This window comes from Elgaria multicarinata, chromosome 8 (assembly GCF_023053635.1).
Source record: "Elgaria multicarinata webbii isolate HBS135686 ecotype San Diego chromosome 8, rElgMul1.1.pri, whole genome shotgun sequence".
Taxonomy (NCBI): Eukaryota; Metazoa; Chordata; class Lepidosauria; order Squamata; family Anguidae; genus Elgaria; species Elgaria multicarinata.
In genome coordinates this window covers 98,229,733-98,250,576 of record NC_086178.1, presented here as the reverse complement: position 1 = coordinate 98,250,576, position 20,844 = coordinate 98,229,733, and the positions used below count along the sequence as shown (strand labels likewise).

The 20,844-nt window shown below is 41.5% G+C and overlaps 1 protein-coding gene across 1 annotated transcript in view; it reads right to left on the bottom strand.

Moving 5' to 3' along the window:
• The window catches only part of CCDC6 (coiled-coil domain containing 6), a 54,207-nt gene extending 34,300 nt beyond the window's left edge, over positions 1–19,907 (bottom strand). The window contains exon 1 of the mRNA XM_063133092.1: positions 19,593–19,907. Coding sequence (XP_062989162.1) covers positions 19,593–19,883 — 291 coding nt within the window. The 5' untranslated portion in view covers positions 19,884–19,907. The remainder of the gene's footprint in view (positions 1–19,592) is intronic.
• Between the last annotated feature and the right edge of the window lie 937 nt (positions 19,908–20,844).

Genomic DNA, 20,844 nt, shown 5'->3' with positions numbered 1-20,844 from the left:
GAAATGAGTGCTTTCTGTATTCCCTCCCTGCAGAATGTTGTGGTCCTCTTAAAGGGTTCTTTTGGGGTGGGGCGGACAGCATGATCCTTCCATACAGACACACAGTTCAGCCTAGCAGGTTAGAAGTACTGTGGCCTTATCATAGACTTGGGGAATAGGGACCTGGATCAAGTCTGGGCATCACATTTGGTGGTAGTGGTGGTGTGTGCGTGTGTGTGTGTTAAACTGGACTGAGCCCAACTGCTATCACCTGCTCAACAAATAAAATATATTTTGTTGCACATCTCCAATTACTCTGTGCTTTCCATTAAGACTAGAATTTAAATATATGAAAGATTTCTGAAAATGTTAGTCACATCGAAAAAATTCCTTAGCCTTTTTCCTTCCCAGAACATGACATCTCTAATCCAGGGCATTATGAAGTATCCTGAAGTAGTGCAGAGAGCCATAGTTCATAACAATATCATAGAGAGGAACACAGCAGCTGGTCCCTGCAAGTTTGATCATGTTGCACCTGAATATTTATACTCTCCCATGTAAGCCTAAGTGTCCTACCAAGATGACAGAACATAAAATGTTATCGTAGTGTACACAGCTCAAACCACTGGTCCACTGGCCTCTAATGAGCCAGGGTCTTAGACTCTTTTCCACAGGAAAGACAGGAACCTAGCAAGGTAATTGAAGAAGGAATTGCAGAACACTGTAAAACACTTTGGCATATTAAAATAGACTTTACAAGTTAATTGAAACTTATTTACAAAATTTTAAATATTAACTTGATTCTTCCCACAATGGACAAATATATCTCTTGCCATTAAAAAAAAAAGAACATGTAAGCTCAGCTCATTAGATAACTAAATGTAATCATTTTAACCAAATGCTTTCCTCATGGGCACAGGGTGGGTGGGTGGGGTGAAAGGAGTAAAAGTTGCTTTAGAGGCTTCGATGTTTTGGCTCAACCCGGCGGAAGCAGTATGAAGTAGCAAAACACTAAGCCACAGATGGCTCATTTTAATTTGGCAAAGCTAGCAGGAAGCAGTCACGAAAGAACAAATACAAGTTGTTAAACTGGAAGCTAACCTCTAGAATTACCTACTAGTTTCCAACAAGCAAGCTCTGTGGGCCCTACACCAAATGTAGATTTAGATTCAGTGGCACAGTCTGGCTTTGAATTGATACTTACACTTTTACAGATGTACTGTGCAAAAAAAAAAAAAAAAAGACTAGTGACGAGAGGATATCCCCATTGGAATAGTGCAAAGCTGAGCAGTCACAAACTTAAGAGGGTTTAAAAGCAGAGGGAAAAGTTGCATATAAGTTGCATGGGAGGCTGCTTTGCCTACCATGGCATAAACCTCTGATTGAGCTCTTCTAAATAAAGTGGAAGCCCATGATCAAGCTGCAAGTTAGTAGTTTCATCCTCAGCAAGGACAGAATAGGAGTTTCCATACGTCCTCAACACAGGGAAATGTTAAATTTCCTGCCACACTACATAGGCAATTCCCCCTAAAAGTGGTACTCTGGCTGGCACGTGTTTTGGACACATTTAATACGTGATCTGTCTACAGCCAATGTTTTCATAGGATAAAAGGTGGCTAAGAAATTTCTCTTATGCTGACTTTTAGTAGACCGCTTTCCACAGGCTAGTAACAATATTTTGCCCTTGAAAACAAAAAAACCCTCAAAAGCACTGAAGGTTGAGGCTCCAAGTGGGATATAAGGAACCAAGAGATTATTGGAGCAGTTGGTATGGATTCGGAAATACTTTGACTGAGGATTTATGTTTTTTGAGATTTAATTCTATTTTTGTATGCTGTAACCCAGCCAAATGTCCAAAACCAGGTGCAAAATCGATCAATTAATGCACACAGGGATGGGTCACAGATCTTTGCAGAACTGAGTGCTTACTCATATACTTTGTGCCATAATACATACACTTTAGTATGAGATTTGGGAGAAAGTGAGAATAGAAGTTGGAAAGTTCAAAGTGCTGGTATTAACATTCAAAGCCCTAAACGGCTTGGGGCCAGGTTATTTGAAGGAACACCTCCTCCCATATGTGCTTGCCTGGACCTTAAGATCATCCACAGGCGTCCTTCTCCGTGAGCCCCTGCCGAAGGAAGTGAGGCAGGTGGCTACTAGGAGGAGGGCTTTCTCTGCTGTGGCACCCCGGCTGTGGAACAAGTTCCCCAGAGAGGTTCGCTTGGCGCCTACATTGTTTTCCTTTCGTCGCCAGCTGAAGACCTTTTTATTTTCTCAATATTTTAACACCTAATTGAACTTAAATTTAAACTCTGCTGTTTAATTTCATATTTTAACCTATATCAATTTTTTGCAGTGTGGTTTTATCCTGGTTGTGCTTTTTATATTGTATTTTGTATTTGTGTTTTTAAATTGTTGGTTGTTTTATTTTGCGCTTCATGGTTTTAATTTTTGTGAACCGCCCAGAGAGCTTCGGCTATTGGGCGGTATAGAAATGAAATGAAATGAAATAAATAAATAAATAAAAACACCTGAACTTTCAAAGGTGCAACACCTGAAAAAAATATTTTGCAGTCTGTACCAGTCAACTCTTCCCCTATTTCAAATGAACAGACATTCTCACTGACTTAGCGAGCCAGGACTAGGACCTCTTTCATATGAGGATCCAAACCCAATAGTTGATAATGAAAGTTCAGAAATTACATAAGAGATAAAGGACATAATGTGTTCAAGATAATGTGTTCAGAGAGCTCAATAAGATCAAGGAGTTTTGTTTTGTTTACAGAACTAAAGTGGACCTCTAGAGATTTCAACTTTCATTTCTGCTCCCAGTCCATGGTATGTTGTGTGTGCTCTTGGGAAAATTCAATCGTTACACCAGTTCCCTGTTTGAGAAACTGATACAAGAATGCACAAAGGTATTCAGAGAGTAAAACTGCTAATGTTCAAAACACAATGGGAATGCTACTGTAATGAGACGTGTTGAAATCCTTCAGCTCTCCTAGAACAAGTGAACTTTTGTCCTCATAGGCTTGCATTGTATTTATTCACACACTTAAGAGAATGAAATTCAACATGGGATGCACGCACACATGCACACACACACAAACACACAAAGAAACAAGGGAAGTAGTAATTAACTAGTCACCAAGAGCCAGTGTAAACTAACTGGTGGTCTGCGTATGAGGACCCAGGAATCTGCAGGGTGCCATCAGGCTCAAGGCTGATCAGGCAGTACTCACACAAAAATGCTGTTTGGGTGAACCTGTGTCTCTATGCACCCACCATAATTTGCATAATTGCAGCAGCACTTTTTTGAACTTCAGCAATCATGCAAATTGCAGAGGTCAAATAGACACTCTCCCTGTAGAGGTGCTGGTTTTCACATAAACAATGTCTCTGTGGGAGGTAGTAGTTCCATGCATCTCCTCATTGGTTAATGTGAAATGACCTGAAGTCAGTAATGACAAAAAATATAAGATTAAGGAAGCAATCTTATGGACATTTGCCTGTTAGTTGTGCTTGCTTCCAAGTAACTATGTGTATGATTATGCCACAAATTTTATTCCTTCTCTTACACACATGGTGTGTGTGTGTGTGTGTGTGTGTGTGTGTGTGTGTGTGTGTGTACAGCTTGTGGCATGTGGCCTGCACCCATAACCCACCCCCACTTGTAGGTTGTCATGTCCAAACCTGGCAAGGGTGGGTTGTTGGTGTGGTTAATAAACTATCCACAACCGTAAAATAGCCCATGGGTTCTAGGTGGCTTGTTAACCATATCAGCAAGCCACCCTTGCCAGGTTCAGACAACATGACAACCTATCAGTGAGGACTGAATTACAGAATGGGTGCCTGGCACATGACACAAGCCATGGTGTCTTATTTAAGCCATTGTACCTCAAAATGCGAACCCAGCCAGAGAGAGAGAGAGAGAGAACTGTTTATTGATATACTATAAAAATTCCTTTGAATAATTCGCATGCACAAGGATGAGATGATCTGAGAATTCAATTCAAAAAGACCATAAATGTCTAAGAGGAAAATGACCACCCATAAAATGTTAAAAAGTGTATGTGTGTGTGGCATCAGACAAACACCAGAAGAGGAAGAAATGTAATTAGGTTGCAGGAAAAATAAAAATAATTATTACATTTCTCTCAAATAATTGCTTGCCTCATTGCACCCAATCATTTCCCATATTTGTAAACTGGGATTTAAAAATAGTTACTGCTTCAGAAAATTAGCTTTTTCTTGCAGAGGGACAAATTCTTTAATGTAGTTTCTATAATTGATCATATAGTCCTTGACCTGTCATAGACCTGTAAAAAGACAGAAGCACAGAGGATCTTGAAATGTGTATGTGTTTCAGGCCTAAGAACATATTTAACAGATAGGCATGCCAATTCTGGTGCATAAATTCTATAGCTGCCATTTTTCAAGTTGACTGACATGTGAATAGGAATATGTCGTAACGCATGAACAAATACATGTAGGAAGTTCATTCTGGTAGCAAAATGTAAGTGTTTTTTTTTTAAAAAAAAAAGTCAAGTTGACTAGAAGAATTATTACTAGTCACTGTTGGCACCTGTATTCTCTAATAGATGGAATGCCAGACTAGAAGCAGGAAGATCCAGGTTCAAATCCCTGCTCTGCTTTAAAGCTTTGCTAGGTGTGCTTCAGCTAGGTACCCTCTCTTAGACTAACCTACCCCAACATGATTGTTGTGAAGAGGGGCAGGAGGCAATATGTACACCACCCTGAGCTGCTTGGAGAAAGGGTGGAATAGAAATGAAGTAAATAAATATTTATTTAATAACACTGAATCATAGAATACATTCAAACCATACAATACACCGTTGACTGATAAATGCAAGTAAACCGTTGAACTTTGTGCTTGTTATCTAAGATGCATTGTGATACAGCTTTTCTCACTTCCATAAAGTAGAGCAAATCACTAAGAACCTCTTGCATTTGAATCCTCACATCTTTTCCCCAAATGACATTTTAAAGCCATCTTTCCTCTGGGATGGCTGTGACATCTTGTGAAAGAAGAATGTATTCTTTAAACATGGCTTATATCTAATAAACAACTTATCAGAATTAAGTGCCGAGTTAAATCCCAGCACATACTGTTTCAAACTGAGGCAAATGTGTCTTAAAAACTGGTGTTACCTTTGACTATCTATATAAAAGGAAGTGTTTGTTTGTATGTCCTCGATGAACTTGAAAACCGTACATAGATTGTTATGAAACGTTTAGGATTTGTTCTACCTCTATCGTGTATGGTTTTAAGTATAGTGATAATTTCATCTGCCATCTCAAAACAAAATGGTGCCAATTGGATTTTTTAAGATTTTACAGCTCTAATACCATTTGATCGATTTCACCAAATTTGGCAGGATGGTTCAGCATTGCAGCGAACAAATTTTAACCATATGATTACCTATAATCATAAAAGAGGATGTGTCTCTGTCCATCATTGCCATAGCTCCAATACTGTGAAAGCTAGACACTTGAAATGTGGCATGTATACCAAGGGGACTCTAGGAATGTGCACATCAGGGTCATTTTGTTTAAAAATGCATTAATTTAAATTAATTTAAATGTGTCCATGTGGTTGAAGCCTGTAGTTAGATTTTCAGTCACTAGAAGCAGATTTTGAAGCTGCAACATATTAATAGGTTGAGGGACACAATTATATACCTGACCCTCCCTCTGCAGTGGGGTAGCCCCCCTCAGGGACAGACCTCTCCCGCAGGGGGCTAGAGGGATGCATCATGGCAGGGGCTGTGCCTAGTAGGGGTGTGCACTCCGCTCCAGAATTATCTGGTAATCACGAACATCCGCAGAGCATTCAATCTTCCAGAGTGTAGATTGGCCGCTTCTAAACCCATCAAATAATCTCAGAGCAGAGACGTGCCCAATCAGTGCTTCTAATGTCTCCATAATTATTCCACTGTGTGTGTGTGTGTGTGTATGTATGTGTGGTGTCTAATTGAAAAACTCCCAATAAGTAACATGAGGTGATGGGGTAGGGCAGTTTTGATAATTGATATATTACTGACATCTGTGGCTAACCAATTAAGAATTGCCACAGTGCTGACCGTGTTCTCCTCCTCCAATAGCAGTGTTTGGGAGAGGGAATTTTCTCACGGTCCTTGATTCCATGTGCTCATTGCTGTTCTTGGTCTTGTGGTGTTTGTTTCAGTCACACACACACACAGATTCTTTTATCTTTGCACACACAGTGCAAAGTGAGATGTGGGCAGGCGTTTGTTTGCAAACAGATTTAGAGGAGGAGGAGGAGAGACACAGAGAGAGATCTACAAGATCTCTAGACAACTCTGTTCCTTTGCAGAGAGAGAAGGAGAGAAGGACCTGTTCCATCCCCAGCATGTGCGAGTGTGCCTGCCTGTTCTGTTAGAACTCCCCCCCCCCCCATGTGCCTGCCCATCTCGCCTTGCAGGGCTGGGTTGCAAGATTGTTGTTGTTGTTATTATTATTTTCCCTTAATGGTTTGACAGCTGTAGCTCTCCTTCCTCAAAGTTGAGCCTTCCTAGCAGCACTTGGCTTCAAAGTTACAAATGTCTTCTTCTTGTACTTGTATGTTTTAGGGTTGTGCAGTGCACACAAGCAATACACAATTAATAAAGCACACTTTGATAACATTCGATCATGAGGTGTGGGAAACAGATTGCTGCTGCTGTGCTGGTTTTGGCCGTGTGGGGAGAGAGAGTGCAGAGCTGGTTGGTTTGGCCTTTCTGCTTGGACTCACATAAGTCAGCCACAGTGTGGCTGCTGGGCTGGCACTGTCAGTGAGTAAGCTTCTAGACCTGAGTCAGGCAGTCTGTTTATTTCTGAATGCTTAAGGTGCTTTGTATGCATTCATTTATAATGTATCAAAGCCAAAGGTGGACAGAAGATAGATCCGGATCTACTAGTAGATATCTTGGTGATATGCAGCAGATTAGCAAGGATCTCTTTTCTCACAGCAGCACCAACATCACTACCACACACATCCTAAATAATACTACTGAAATTAAGAAAGGCTAGAGTAACCAGGAGTGGATTTGTGTGTGGAAGGACTGTGAACACTGTTCAGTTTTGGTACTCAGAACAATTCCTGGGCTCAGAATTTTTTTTTACTTCTAAGTTAATGTCTTTTGCAATAGGTTTTGATTGGTGGATCTCAAGGTTCAAGAAGTGGATCCCACTGAAATCTGCATACTCCTCGTCTAAGCCTGGCTATTCTTTCCCACTTCTCAGAGAACAGAAATAAGTTTCAATTAACCTGCTACTTCTGGAAGGCTATAGGATCAGCAAAAGAACTACAGGTAGGATATGTACTATTGTCTATCTTCATTCCAATATATTACTCCCGACAACTTGTGAGATCTTTATCAGCCTCAATAATTAACATTTTTGTCCTGTACTACTACTACTACTACTACTACTACTACTACTACTTCTTCTTCTTCTTCTTCTTCTTCTTCTTCTTCTTCTTCTTCTTCTTCTTCTTCTTCTTCTTCTTCTTCTTCTTCTTCTTCTTCTTCTTCTTCTTCTTCTTCTTCTTCTTCTTCTTCTTCTTCTTCTTCTTCTTCTTCTTCTTCTTCTTCTTCTTTCTTATTATTATTATTATTATTATTATTTTATTTGTATACCTAGCTGCAAGGAGAGTGATCTGTTGCTGTTCCCCAGCATGTGGGAAGCACAAATAGAGGAACAAAGATACAAATTGCCTGCTTTGTTTAACTGTTCTCTTGAGTAACTCCCACCCTTTGCATTTTGGCATTTGTCCAATTCCTCCCTGGAATTCCACTTGATTTTGCTTTATGAATGGAGTGTGCAATTATTAAAATAATGTGGCATGGTCTGCAATACACTATCATGGAAAAGAAAGCCACCTTTGCTCTTTCTTTTTCTTAGCAGGACAATCTGAAGAGAGTCAAAAAAAAAAAGGAAAAAAGAAAAGAACAAGCAATGTCTCTAAAGAAAGGCAAAAAATAGCTAACTTTTCAAATAAGGAAGTGAAATGAACAAAACATTTTGCTTGATGACAGCTGTTCATTGCCTGGGGCGTTCCATCCTCCTTACAACGTGTGATACCACACCCCTCAATTTGCCAAAAGTAGCTGTTACTGCAGGGCATCTTGAAAAAGTTCTTAAGAACTTCTCAAAACAAGTCCAGAGAGAAACAAGTCCAGAGAGAAAGCATTCCTATTCTTCCTTTCCTGAGCAATTTTTTCTAACAACTGTGAAACTCCCATTTAGTGAAGTCAGGATAATTCCCTACATTGACATTAACCTAACTAAATTGCTGGCTTTATCAGTGACCAAAGCCCAAGAAGAATTAGTTCACACAGGTGTTTGCACGAGCCCACTGAAAGTTTTGTATTTTGTTTTCTTCTTTGAAGAAGAGGTCCCTACGTTATTATCACAAAATGCATTTTAATCCCTCCAATTAGTTTCCAAAACCAATTTGCTATGTGGAATAAGTGTGTACGAGCATGCGGGGGTGAGGTGCTGACAAACAAGTCTAAATCCTGAACTGGATTCACAGAACTAGTTTCATGGTTCTTTAGTTCCTGGCCCTAGTCTCAGAACATGCAAAAACAAAAGCATATAGCAGCTTAATCACTGACAGCACTTAGGATAAAAAAGTAAAAGAAAAGGAGCTTGCAATTTCATTAATTAAGAAAAAGGTGAAGGGTCTCAATAGTTACATCCATCTCTTCTCTACTGTCAAGGCCTTAAAAGGCAACACAGAAAAGCAACTCTAACCCCTCTCCCTGAGAGTAGAACTTGCACATCAATTTCATCTTCCAAACAAAGTATTTCATTCCAAACCTTATTAGGATATAAGATACAACATACACATAAACTCAGTTGCAGGAAGATCAAAACCGACATTTTGCACAACTAATCTATCAAGGGGTCTTTGAAGAAAATGAAACTCAACATCAGAACAAAAGGATGCCATACTGGCCTCTGTTAAGAATCTGGTTTAATACAAGCTTGATGTAAAGTATAGCATAGTCACAGTTAATGCAAACCAAAAACTAAGCAAATATTTCTAGCTTCTCGCCTTGACTTGCCACTTTAGATAATTTCCCCATCACTGTACTACCCTGTGACTGCAATATCATTTCACAGCTATTTTGCAAACTGTGTGTCTACAGTTTTGTCCCAGTATTGGTGTGTCACCAGCACTATTCCTATGCAATTATACATGGGCATCAATCATCAAAAATCAGCATAAATAGGGATGACATCAAAAACATGGAAAAGACCTTTGGCAGAATTTTGCTAACTGTTGCAAAGGAGCAAAGTGGAGGTGCTAGATATTTAGAGAATACTCTGGCAAATGAAAATCCCACTAGAAGCCAAGTAAGCAAAATAATTTCAGGCAATAAGATCCAGTGCTAAGTGGAGAATTGACCTCAGAGAGGTCACAAAAGTAGCTCCAAACATCATTTATGGAATCTCAGAATAAGAAAGGTATACTAGTTAGAGAGTCAGACCAGAGCTGGGAAGAACCAGGTTCAAATCCCTACTCAGACATGAAGCTCACTGAGTGACACAGGATCAGTCCTACCATTGGATAGAGGGGGGTGGCAGCTGATTTTGGGTGTTATTAAAGGATAGCACATTGTTAGTTTCTAAGTTTGTTATTGTTGTATTTTTACTACCAGGGAAGGGGAGAAGAGACACCATCTGATGCTTCACCTCAAACAGCAAAAAGTCTTGGGCTAGCCTTGGGCCAGTAATATACTGCCTAACCAACTTCACAAGGTTGTTGTGAGGACAAAAAGGGAGAGTCATAAATACCTCCTTGAGATCACTGGAGGAAAGTTGAGATATAAATGTAATAATTCATATAAGATTAAATAAAGGTGCATCACTGCTAAAAAAAATAAATAAAAACAAAATTACACCTTTCTGCCTAAGATGAACTGTTTGGTGACCGAAGTTGATATTGTTGTTGCTTTTCCCTATACATATTTGTAAAAGTAGGAATTGTCTCTTTTTTCTGAGGTGTTCTTACATGAAAAATTATTTAATTAACAATTGTCAAAATGTCCTCGGAAAAAATTACAGCAACTTTCAGGCTCATCTTACTCCATATCATTATGAAATAATGCAACAGAGTCCAAAGAACTATTTAGGCACATCCAAGAACTTCTACTACTTGGAAAGCTGGGAGCTGTTCCCACTACACCAGGGGCTGAAAGTAAGGAGACTTAAGCCCCCTATAGTCCCTGCCTAAGAGACTGGAGATGGAGAAGAAAAAGCAATCAGTTGTGGTAAGTCAATGAACTCCCAAGAGCTTGAGAGCTACAAACTAACCCTGCTTTTCATTAGAAGGCAGAGTCAAGACTGAAGAGAATCCTCCTCTTTTAGAAGGAATAACAAGTCTGTCAAATCGACCCAGACTTAAATGGAAGATAAGGAGTTAAGCCTTTGCTGTCAGCTCTGCTCCTCCAATGATCAAGAAATCAAAATATACCCAATGGCCTGTCAATTTTGCTGACTGCAGAATGAATAGATTATTGAAAGCTAGAAATTGCTTATTTGTAGTCTAAAACATTAACTGACTTCTCCACCCAGTACTAGAAAAAAGATGGAAAAGGAGACATCAGAAAGATGCTACAAATGGACTGCATGGCCACTGCTGTGCATCAAGACATCTATGTGCCAAACAGAACACCAATTTGCCACCTGACAGAGGACGAGGGCACACATACTGGCTCAGCCCCTGCTCCCAGACATACAATCAGGATCAAATAGCATTTATCATAACCTGAATCCAAACAGCTGCGCAGTGATCTTTTGCATATCCTGGGAGGTCTTAGAGCTGCTCCCATTGCACTGCCAGGCAAGCTGTTCACACAACTCTGGGGTCTTTTGAAAGTGGCTTTGTGAGGATCTGAAGCTGGGGTAGAGAAAAAGACACAACACATACCAAAAGCACTTGTGACAGCTCTAAAGAATTTTTTAGATCCTGATCTATCTGTCCAGCAGTACGCATGTCTCAAATGGCTAGTGTACTGCAAGGGAACTGCCAGAAGAGTATTCATAAATTAAAGAGCAATTCAACTCCTGCAAGTACCTCACGTGAGGTACTGGTTCCTCTCTATTCGGCCCTGGTTAGGCCTCATCTAGAGTATTGCGTCCAGTTCTGGGCTCCACAATTCAAGAAGGACGCAGACAAGCTGGAGCGTGTTCAGAAGAGGGCAACGAGGATGATCAGAGGTCTAGAAACAAAGCCCTATGAAGAGAGACTGAAAGAACTGGGCATGTTTAGCCTGGAGAAGAGAAGATTGAGGGGAGACATGATAGCACTCTTCAAATACTTAAAAGGTTGTCACACAGAGGAGGGCCAGGATCTCTTCTCGATTCTCCCAGAGTGCAGGACACGGAATAACGGGCTCAAATTAAAGGAAGCCAAATTCCGGCTGGACATCAGGAAAAACTTCCTGACTGTTAGAGCAGTGTGACAGTGGAATCAGCTACCTAGGGAGGTTGTGGGCTCTCCCACACTAGAGGCATTCAAGAGGCAGCTGGACAACCATCTGTCAGGGATGCTTTAGGGTGGATTCCTGCATTGAGCAGGGGGTTGGACTCGATGGCCTTGTAGGCCCCTTCCAACTCTGCTATTCTATGATTCTATGATAAGTTGAAAATATCTAGCTACAGAGGAGGATGCCTAATGCATCTCAGTACGACTTGTACTTCCAGCCTGATCAGCCTCTGCTTGGGAATAGGTACTTCTACCACGTTTGTATCAAATGCAATTTGATCATCAAATCACTCTGCATGCAGAGACACAACAAAATTACCTACTCTCGGAAATGGCACACTCAGAATTGTGACTCAGAAACACAGGCGAAAAGCTCCTCTGAGGGCAGAGAGTTCTCACTCTTACAGATCTTATTTAGTTTGTTTTTATACAAGTAAAGTATGCCTCCAGTTTTAACTCAAGAGAAAAAAAATCTCAGCTATCAGAAGCTTGGGTAACTTCTCCTGCAGCCTGCTCTCTCCTAGTATCAGTTTGCAAATGTTATAAAAGTTATCCTCCATGACTATGTGCATTTAAGTGTGTAATAGGCAAAGCAGATTTTAGTACTACACATCTGAGTTTAGTACTGAAATGTAATAAATTAAATGAGCTAACCTTTTATTTCTGATTTAAAAACCAAACACTAGCACATCTCTTTCCATTCTTTTTACATTAACATCCACATTCCATTGGTTTCAGAGATGTGTCCCAAGACTTAAGACTCTCATGCAGCAAAAAGTACATTTCCAAAGGTATATTTGAGTTATACACATTTCCATTTTTAAAACACTAACTGTAATCTTGGCTACTAAAAAATACTGAACTAAAAGAGGAAGCACTTCTAAACCTCAATGGTACTGACAATGAAAAATAGTTAAGAATTGGCTGTTACATTTATATTCTATTTTTTTTTCAGGCTTTCAACCCATTCCTTATTACTTGTATGTGAATACTTCACTAGCTATATATAATTGATTTTAACACCACTTCTCCATGTTCTAACTTTGGGTCTTGTTTGATTTTTCAGTATCTAAACTGCTTTGCAAGCTATTTAAATACTCAAGCTATTTAAATATCTCAAGCTATTTAAATACTCATTTTACAAGGATTTTCAAGGATATTAAAGGCTGATTGCCAAAAGGTTGCTATAGAAATGCTGTACCTTTCCAAATTCTTCAGTCACCTTTTCTGAACTATCTGTGCTACTAAATTACTCAATAAATAGAAATCATTTATAGATCAACTTCTGACCAATATTTAACAGTTAGACTCCAAAGATGACCTCAAAGAATAATATCTATGTATCTAGCTGGTCTCCCTCACTGCCCCTATCTCAGGGAGGCAATTTCATGCACATACAGTACCACTCTGTTTCTTCAAACCACTCCTCAAAATTCATGAGACTTCTGGCCTATCCCCTTCCCAATTTTAAACATGGTTTAAGCACATATAATGCTATTTGCCCATACACTTCCTTCATTGTTCTTGTCTGTCCCTCTTTCCACTTTCCTCTCATTATTGTACATTGTAAGGTCCTTGAGAGCAGAGACCTCTAATATGCTGTTAGCACGGTAACAAAAAAAATCTTATTGTATTTGTTTTTATTATGTATGCTGCCCTCAGAATTTCGGCTATAGGGTGACTCATAAACTTAATAATAACGAATAACAGTAAACCATAACCAACAGCAAATTACATTTAAAAAGGTACACCCAGTGAAACATTGGGGGAGGATGAGAGGACTCTGATCTCATTGTTTCATGAGTTTCCTTGGCTTTTGCAGTCACTAAGGCTGACATACAGATGATGAATGCGGGTGATTAATTATATTAAGGTTGCCGGCACAGTTTCCTTTTAAATTATTAAGAGGAAAGCAGAACCTCCCGATTAGCTTCTCATTTGTAAGCATTGTCCGAGGCTAATACTATATTGCACTCCATCTCTTCTTCCTGCAGATCATTCTTCCCAAACCCAATAAGTGATTTCTATGTCTGAGTTTCAAAGTACTTCCTTTAACAACTACTTCAATATTCAAATTTAAAAATGGGAAAGTTACCAGTCTTTGTGACGTCAATCAAAGCAAAGACCAAAGCATTTTATACTACGATTCTTCAAACCATTGTCCCTTTTTCCCAGTTAGGTCTTTTCCTTTTTCATGTACCAGTGCCAAAAATTAAACCTACTGAACATGGAAAAAAAGTAAACGGGACTTAAAGTGTGTTTAAGTCTGGCTGGATCATTTCCACTATACTAATCAAAATAAAGATCAACCAGAACTTGATTGAGTCTAAACCTGGCTATCATTCACAACTTGGGAAAAGGGAACAATTTGCATAACATAGGCATGTTGATACATAAAATAGGCATGTCGATCCAACATTCACTCTGAATGCTATTTCATATTAACAATGGTTTGCAATATTTCACTGGATAATGACTGATATTTTGCAGTCAAAAGGAGGAGATAAATTTGCTAATTATAATTCTGTAACACTAAAATAACCCCTTGGAACTTGCATGGAGGCCATGGCCTAACCTGCATAAATTTTAAACCTTTAATATGAAGATAATCATCTAAGGAACTACACATTCTCTGTAATCACCACATTGTGACCACTTGTCACTTTGACAATGTAAAATTACAACATTTCCCAACAAGGTACTCTTTTCAAATGTGGAATATACCAAAACTGAATTTTAAAGCACCGTGGATAGTCCATAAGTGAACTATTTCATGATGGTTAAAAGGTGCAGAAAGAAATGTTTGCTACTTGTTTTTATATTTGGACTGATTTATTTTGCAGATACAGTTTTTAGCGGCTGCTGTTATATCTTTAGATGTATTCGTGTTTTACATCGTAATATTATGTTTTGTAATATGTTATGACTTTTGCATTTTAATGTTATAAGCCACCTTAAAAGGGGTAACCCTGGTCGTATAAATACTGAAATAAATAATATAGGCAGCCTACAAATATTGAAATAAATAATAAAATAATTACTTAATATTTGTTTTCTATGTCAACCCAGGTGCCTCAATTAAAGACTCATTAAACGTAAACTTAAACATGAACAATTTGAACAAACCAGCCATGGACTGGTTAATATAAAACAGGATTTAATCATCTGCATTGTGTTGTTGTTTTTTATTATTATTTCTTCTTACACATCTCTCCATTTTGATCGAGGCAGGGAACAGCAGTAAACATAAAATACATAAAACTGAATTAAGAACATAATATACATTGTTAAAACAAGCCCTTATCTAGGTAACTAATTTGTATAGAAGTCCTGCATTTACCTCTTTTGAAAGGGCTCCACAGGCTTCCAGAGAAAGAAGTACAGAACATTTCTGGACACCCTCTATAGTATAGAAGTCTAACAGAATGTACACAAGATGAAGTCACCTTCACAGTATTATGCACAGAAAATTTCACCTATACTTTGGAAAACTTGCCATCATGTGAGACTACTAAACAAGCAGAGTGCACAAAGTATTTCCATTATTAGCCTCAGTAGAACCCCGGGCAGTAGCAATTCCTGGTTCTCTTGTAAGCTAGAGACAGATATGCTCCCTATAACAGGAGGTCCCTCACTGATATCATGGATGAAAGTTTCCCTGTCACAATAACTCTTAATAGAATGCAAGAGGGTGGACACTCCATTTTTTATTTTCTGAAGTCAATATAAAGAATAGGAATCTCCAACTGTCCAAACGACATTTTGGATCTACCTCTAGAAAAGTAGGAAGTACTACTTCCCAAGTTGGACATGCTTACTATCCTTCAAGAAGTACAGACATAAGCCAATATTTTATAAATTCCATGAGGTTGCCTCTAGAATAACAGAATGAATATTCAACAGAAACTCACTAAGCTACCAGAGCCATAAACAATACTTCCTAAGATACAATGGCTGTGTTTGGATGATTGCAGAAGGTGAAAGAACTGATCGTGGCTTCTTCTCCTGTCCCCACACGTGTGACCGTGATTTGGATAATTACATGCGATGCAGTGCAGGTTGCCAGATCATCTGAACCTGGCGCGGTGGGGATGGCTTCTCATTCGCCCCACAACTCCTACTGCAAGCCCCCAGCATTGCGCCAGGTTCGGAAGAGATGGCACTGCTTTGTGGGTGATCATGCAAATTGCAGTTGCACTTATGGTGGTGGTGGGGAGCCACAAGTGATGCTTTTGCCACTGCAATTGTCAGGCTCTGCTCAATATCACTAGGAATAAACTCAAAGCACATAGATTTCAAACAGATTCAAAATGAATAAAAAAGTTCCAATATGCTATTCAACTCTCAAATATGAATGCAAATTTAAGAACTGAATAAGAATAAATGACAGACAGCTTCCATAAAAAAACAGGTTTACTCAGTGTATGGATTAACCACTCACTTGGCTATGAAAGGCCATTCCACAATCAACTAGTTTAGTTAGACTGTGTATAACGTTTTTGAAAATTGGTAGAGGTGTCACTGCCCATAGGATACAGGTTCATATTTTTGATCTACCACAATTAGGAGTCAAACTAGTTTTGCAGATGCGTGCAGCATTTCAAGCAGTATCTTAAAAAACCAATACCAAAATTAGATCCCAGCAGCACAACCAGGACTGAGGCAATAAATATGCACACATCCGTGTATCCTTTTAAGGGACTTAGGACACAGGACATGATGAGCAATGTGCTTCCCCTGCCACCAGAAAGCCCATATTAATTTTGAAACCATTTTAAATGTATGCATTTTAAGATAGTGCTTTTAATTATGTGAAAGGATGAGTGTTTTATCTACATATCCATGAATTTGTTAAAAGAACTGCAAAGTTATCTCTTTATCTCAAATCAACTTGCATGTTCTCTTTCTAAAGTTTTCCTTACATGTGAAATTCACTAGATCAAAAGCTGCTTGTGATCCAGTCAAGTCAATCTTGTAGTCTGTTGACCTGTATGGGGAAATGGGTGTCATTGGAGAATGAATAAAGGAATGAACAAACTCCTCTGCCCCTCACAAGCAAAGCGTCACCACCTTTAGAGTCTCTACGGTTGTAAAACTATTAGAATGGGGCTAGTGCTGCAGATCGCCTTAGAGCCAGTGCAGATGTTATTTCAGTCAGCTTACCTGTGCAAATAACAACATCACAAGTGGCCCACTTGCATGAGCAAAGTAACCTGGTAGGAGAGGGGGATTAACAGAAGGTTACAGCTCCTCTTCTGCATTTAGAAAAATTATGATTATTGGCATTATTTGCACAGGCTAAGTCAGCTGCAGTTGTGTTAATTCTGTCTCTTCATGCTTTTAAGATGCTGTTGCAACTTTTTTGCTCCATTTACTGCTGCAAGCTAACCTAGCTCTTCTTTTAGAAACAGCTTTTTAGAGTCCTTTAAACAAGGTGTCAATTCACACATGTACAGATAGCTTTAGAGATGAGCTAAGAGGCTTTCTGGTTCCCCAGAAGCTCCTCTGTGTGTGTGTGTGTGTGTGTGTGTGTGTGTGTGTGTGTGTTTTAAACCAAATTGCTAGCTGGAGACTACACTCTGAATTTTAACAGCTATTGGCACTTCTGAGAACCCACAAAGGCCCATAAGATTGGTTCTGAAAGGTGTGAATTACCCAGGCATTTTAGATGCATCTCTTCTTTATTACCACCCTATCTAAAGGACTGTAAGGGTCAGAGAAGAGCACTGCTTCTCCTTAGTGAGCTCCCAATTTGATACCACAAATGGATGGCATTTTGGAAATGCCATAAATTTTCTGTAATAAAATTGACAAGCATATAACATTGGCAGAGACTATGGTAAATTTCAGCTGTACTAAGACAAACAGTTCTATAAATCCATTGGAGATCACAGCATATATGATCACTGTTTTTAAAAATAAAAACGACGTCTTTAAGATGCCATTGTTATTTTTGCTACAACAGAATGACAAGTCTGGTCTAATGTATCACTGTTGTTAATGTTCACAGAATACATTTGTAAGCAGTTTGTCCATATTTGCAGTAGACATTATGTTCAGCGCATATTTAGCTTGACTTAGATCACATGAACCTATGGCCAGACAAGCCAAAACTTGTTTAGCTTGCTAGAGTATCCAATATTCAGTACTGAAAACCAGGATAAACCAAAGACAATGACAAATTCACATGGTCCCTCAACAGCTCTACAGACACAAGGTGCAACCCTGAATCTACTACAAACCAGGTCGTTTCATTAGGCTAAATAATCTTCTCTCCAAGAACCAAAGGCACTTAAGACAACCAACACTAGCTCAAAGCTTTGGAAATACCCATTCTGATTCAGATATCATATCCCTGGTCTAACAAAAGAAGTTTTTATTCTCTTACAAAAGAGAAAAGTGATTTGCACCAAATCTAGCACTGCCTCAACATAAAACTACTACTAGATGCAATAAAATATTGTACAGTAAGGCAGGACTGATAGAACTCAGCGCAAACATTCAGATGGTATGCCTGCACAGGATTTTGGCAACACAGTAACTCCAGACCTTTTGACAGGAATCCCATATAAAAGTAACATATGGACACTTGAAGAAGGTTACAGCAAATTTGCCACAAGTGGTGGGTAGATAACAGATCTGCAAGTCTTGGCAAGTGTTTACCAGAGATTTCAGGAAAAAAATGCTTACCATTCGAATTAAACTAGAACAACGGGATACTGATTATAGCAAGTGGGGTGTGTTCAAAAGGAGAGCTTGTATATTGGAAGGCTCCTTGAGAGCATGCAACTGTTGGGGTTCCATCAGTAAGGATCATTATTAAGGGGCAGGCAGGCTTCCCTCAAGCACAAGAACGTTGCCCCTTACATGTGAATTATCTGAAAGAAATTAAAGGAGCGTACTCGGTGATACCACCGGTGTGAGAGCTAAGCCTGCTTTGTGCCTTGGTCACCTCAGCCAATACAAGCCAAGCCAGCCACTACCTGCATAGGCCTTTCCCATGTCCTGTTTTCTTGGTCAGATGTTTTGGACTACAGCTCCCAGAACTCCTGACCATTGGCCATGCTGGCTGGGGCTGATGGGAGTTGAAGTCCAAAACATCTGGAGGGCACTCAGTTGGGAAAGACTGGACTTATGTGATGGAACTGCAGGACAGTAGGACGGAGTATAGACACCTGGCTTTTCTATCTAAAGGTGGATAACTACTCAGCTAGTTCTTCCCTTCTGCATTCACACATAGGCCTTGCTTTGGCTCATCTACCAACTTACCCAGTACCATGTCACTCCAATTTGTGCAACAGCAACCTCCAATACCACCCTTACTCCGGTGTGCAAGACAAAGAACCACATCCCAACACTCAGAAATAGAAGGTAAATCGCTTGCTGGCATGAGCCGGCGGGGAGTAGATGCAACTGCTCCTAAAAACGTGCGAGAAGCACACTCCCGATGAGCAGAACAGCCACCAGGGGCCCAAAGCAAGCCTGGCAGTGGCCATGTAGCAAGGAGGAGGCCCAACTCCGACGTTTACTCTTCCTAGCCGCAATCCTGCGCGCACGTTCCCGTCCCTAGGAGGAGTCACACCACGGGACTCGGCCGCGGGACTTACTCCCGAGTAAACGCGCCACAGCATTGGCCTGCCAGAGCGAAGAGGCCACAGCAACGGCAGCAGGCTGGGGGCGAGAGCAGAGGGGGCTGCTCGGCCCGGGATACGAAGGAGGCGCGGGGAAGCCAGGCGCCCTCCCAGCGGGTCTCTTCTTTCCTCAGACTCAGCCCCACAGCCCCACTCGGCGCCCCCACCTGAAGCCGCCTGAGCGACTTTCCCAGGCAGCCCCGCCCATCTCCCTCATGCCCTCACAGGCCAGGCCTGGGGCTGACATGCAGCAGCAGCAGCCCCATCAGAGGCTGGCTGCTGCTGCTGGCGTCTCTCCCCTCCACCCGCCAGCAAGACCCGCCACCGGTCCTCGCCAACTGCCCGGGGCCGAATCGCTCGGTTCCAGAGGCGCCCTGGCTTAGGCGCCCAGCAAAGGGGCGGGCGGGCGGACGGGCGAGGCCGAGGGTCGCCTTCTCCTTCCCCTTCCCCGTACTCACGATGGTGACGCTGGCCTTGCGCAGGTCGCGGTTCTCCTCCTGCAGCGCTTTGCACTTGAGCTTGTAGGTCTCCAGCTCGATCTTGAGCACCTTGTTCTCCTGCTGCAGCGACGCCAGCCGGTTCGTCAGCTCCTCCAGCCGGAACGGCGAGATCACGATGCCGCCCGCCTTGCTGCCTCCCGCCGAGCCAGGCCCGGCCGGGCATCCAGGCAGCGCGCCCGGCGCTCCGCCGCCACCGCTGCCGCTGCCGCCCGCGCCGTCCGTATCGCTCTCGCTGGCGCTGTCGGCCATGCCCGAGCACTGAGGCGACGGAGGTGGCTGCGCCTGCTGCAAAGGGGGCTCCGCGCCTCGCCTCGCCCCACCCTCGCTCGTCCCTCTGCCCGCCTCCCCGTCGGCCGCTGCGAGCGAGTGCGAGAGGCGGAGGCGGGGTCGGCGGCGAAGACGAAGCGCCGCCTGGGCCGAGACGCTGGCGCAGGCTCCGTCGGCACCAAACAGCCGCTCTCGCTCGACGCCAAGAAGGGAGCTGCCCGCTTCCCCTCGCAGGCCCACAGCGACGCCGGTCGCGGCCTACCGACACTGCAACAAAGGCAGCCCACTGAGGGCGGGAACCACGCGCCGCTGCGCTCTTTCCCGCTCGGCCAAACCGACGAAAAACAGAGGCAAGCCTAGATTAAAAATGCAGTAAATCTTGAGGCCCTCGATACGGTCACCTGGGATAAGCGCCGGGCGGCGAGATCCTTCAGCCTGACCAGGCACAGCCCGCTTAGACTCTGCAGTCGGATGTGTCGCCATTCCTAAACATACTTACAAGAAAGGCCTGTGGAACACAGGGGGACTTATTTTTGAGTAAACACGCACTGAACTGCTCTGTTAGACATTGAGTCCAGGTGGCCATATGAAAAGGAGGACAGGGCTCCTATATCTTTAACAGTTGCATAGAAAAGGGAATTTCTGCAGGTGTCATTTGTATATATGGAGAACCTGGTGAAATTCCCTCTTCATCACACCAGTTAAAGCTGCAGGAGCTATACTGCTGCTATACTATGACCAGATTTAAAAGAGGGCAGGGCACCTGCAGCTTTAACTATTGTGATGAAGAGGAAATTTCACCAGGTTTTCCATATATACTAATGAGACCTGCTGAAATTCCCTTTTCAATACAACTGTTAAAGCTACAGGAGCCCTGTCCTCCTTTTCATATGGTCACCCTAGCAGGGGTCTGATCCAGATTTAGGCCTAACCTACACCAAGC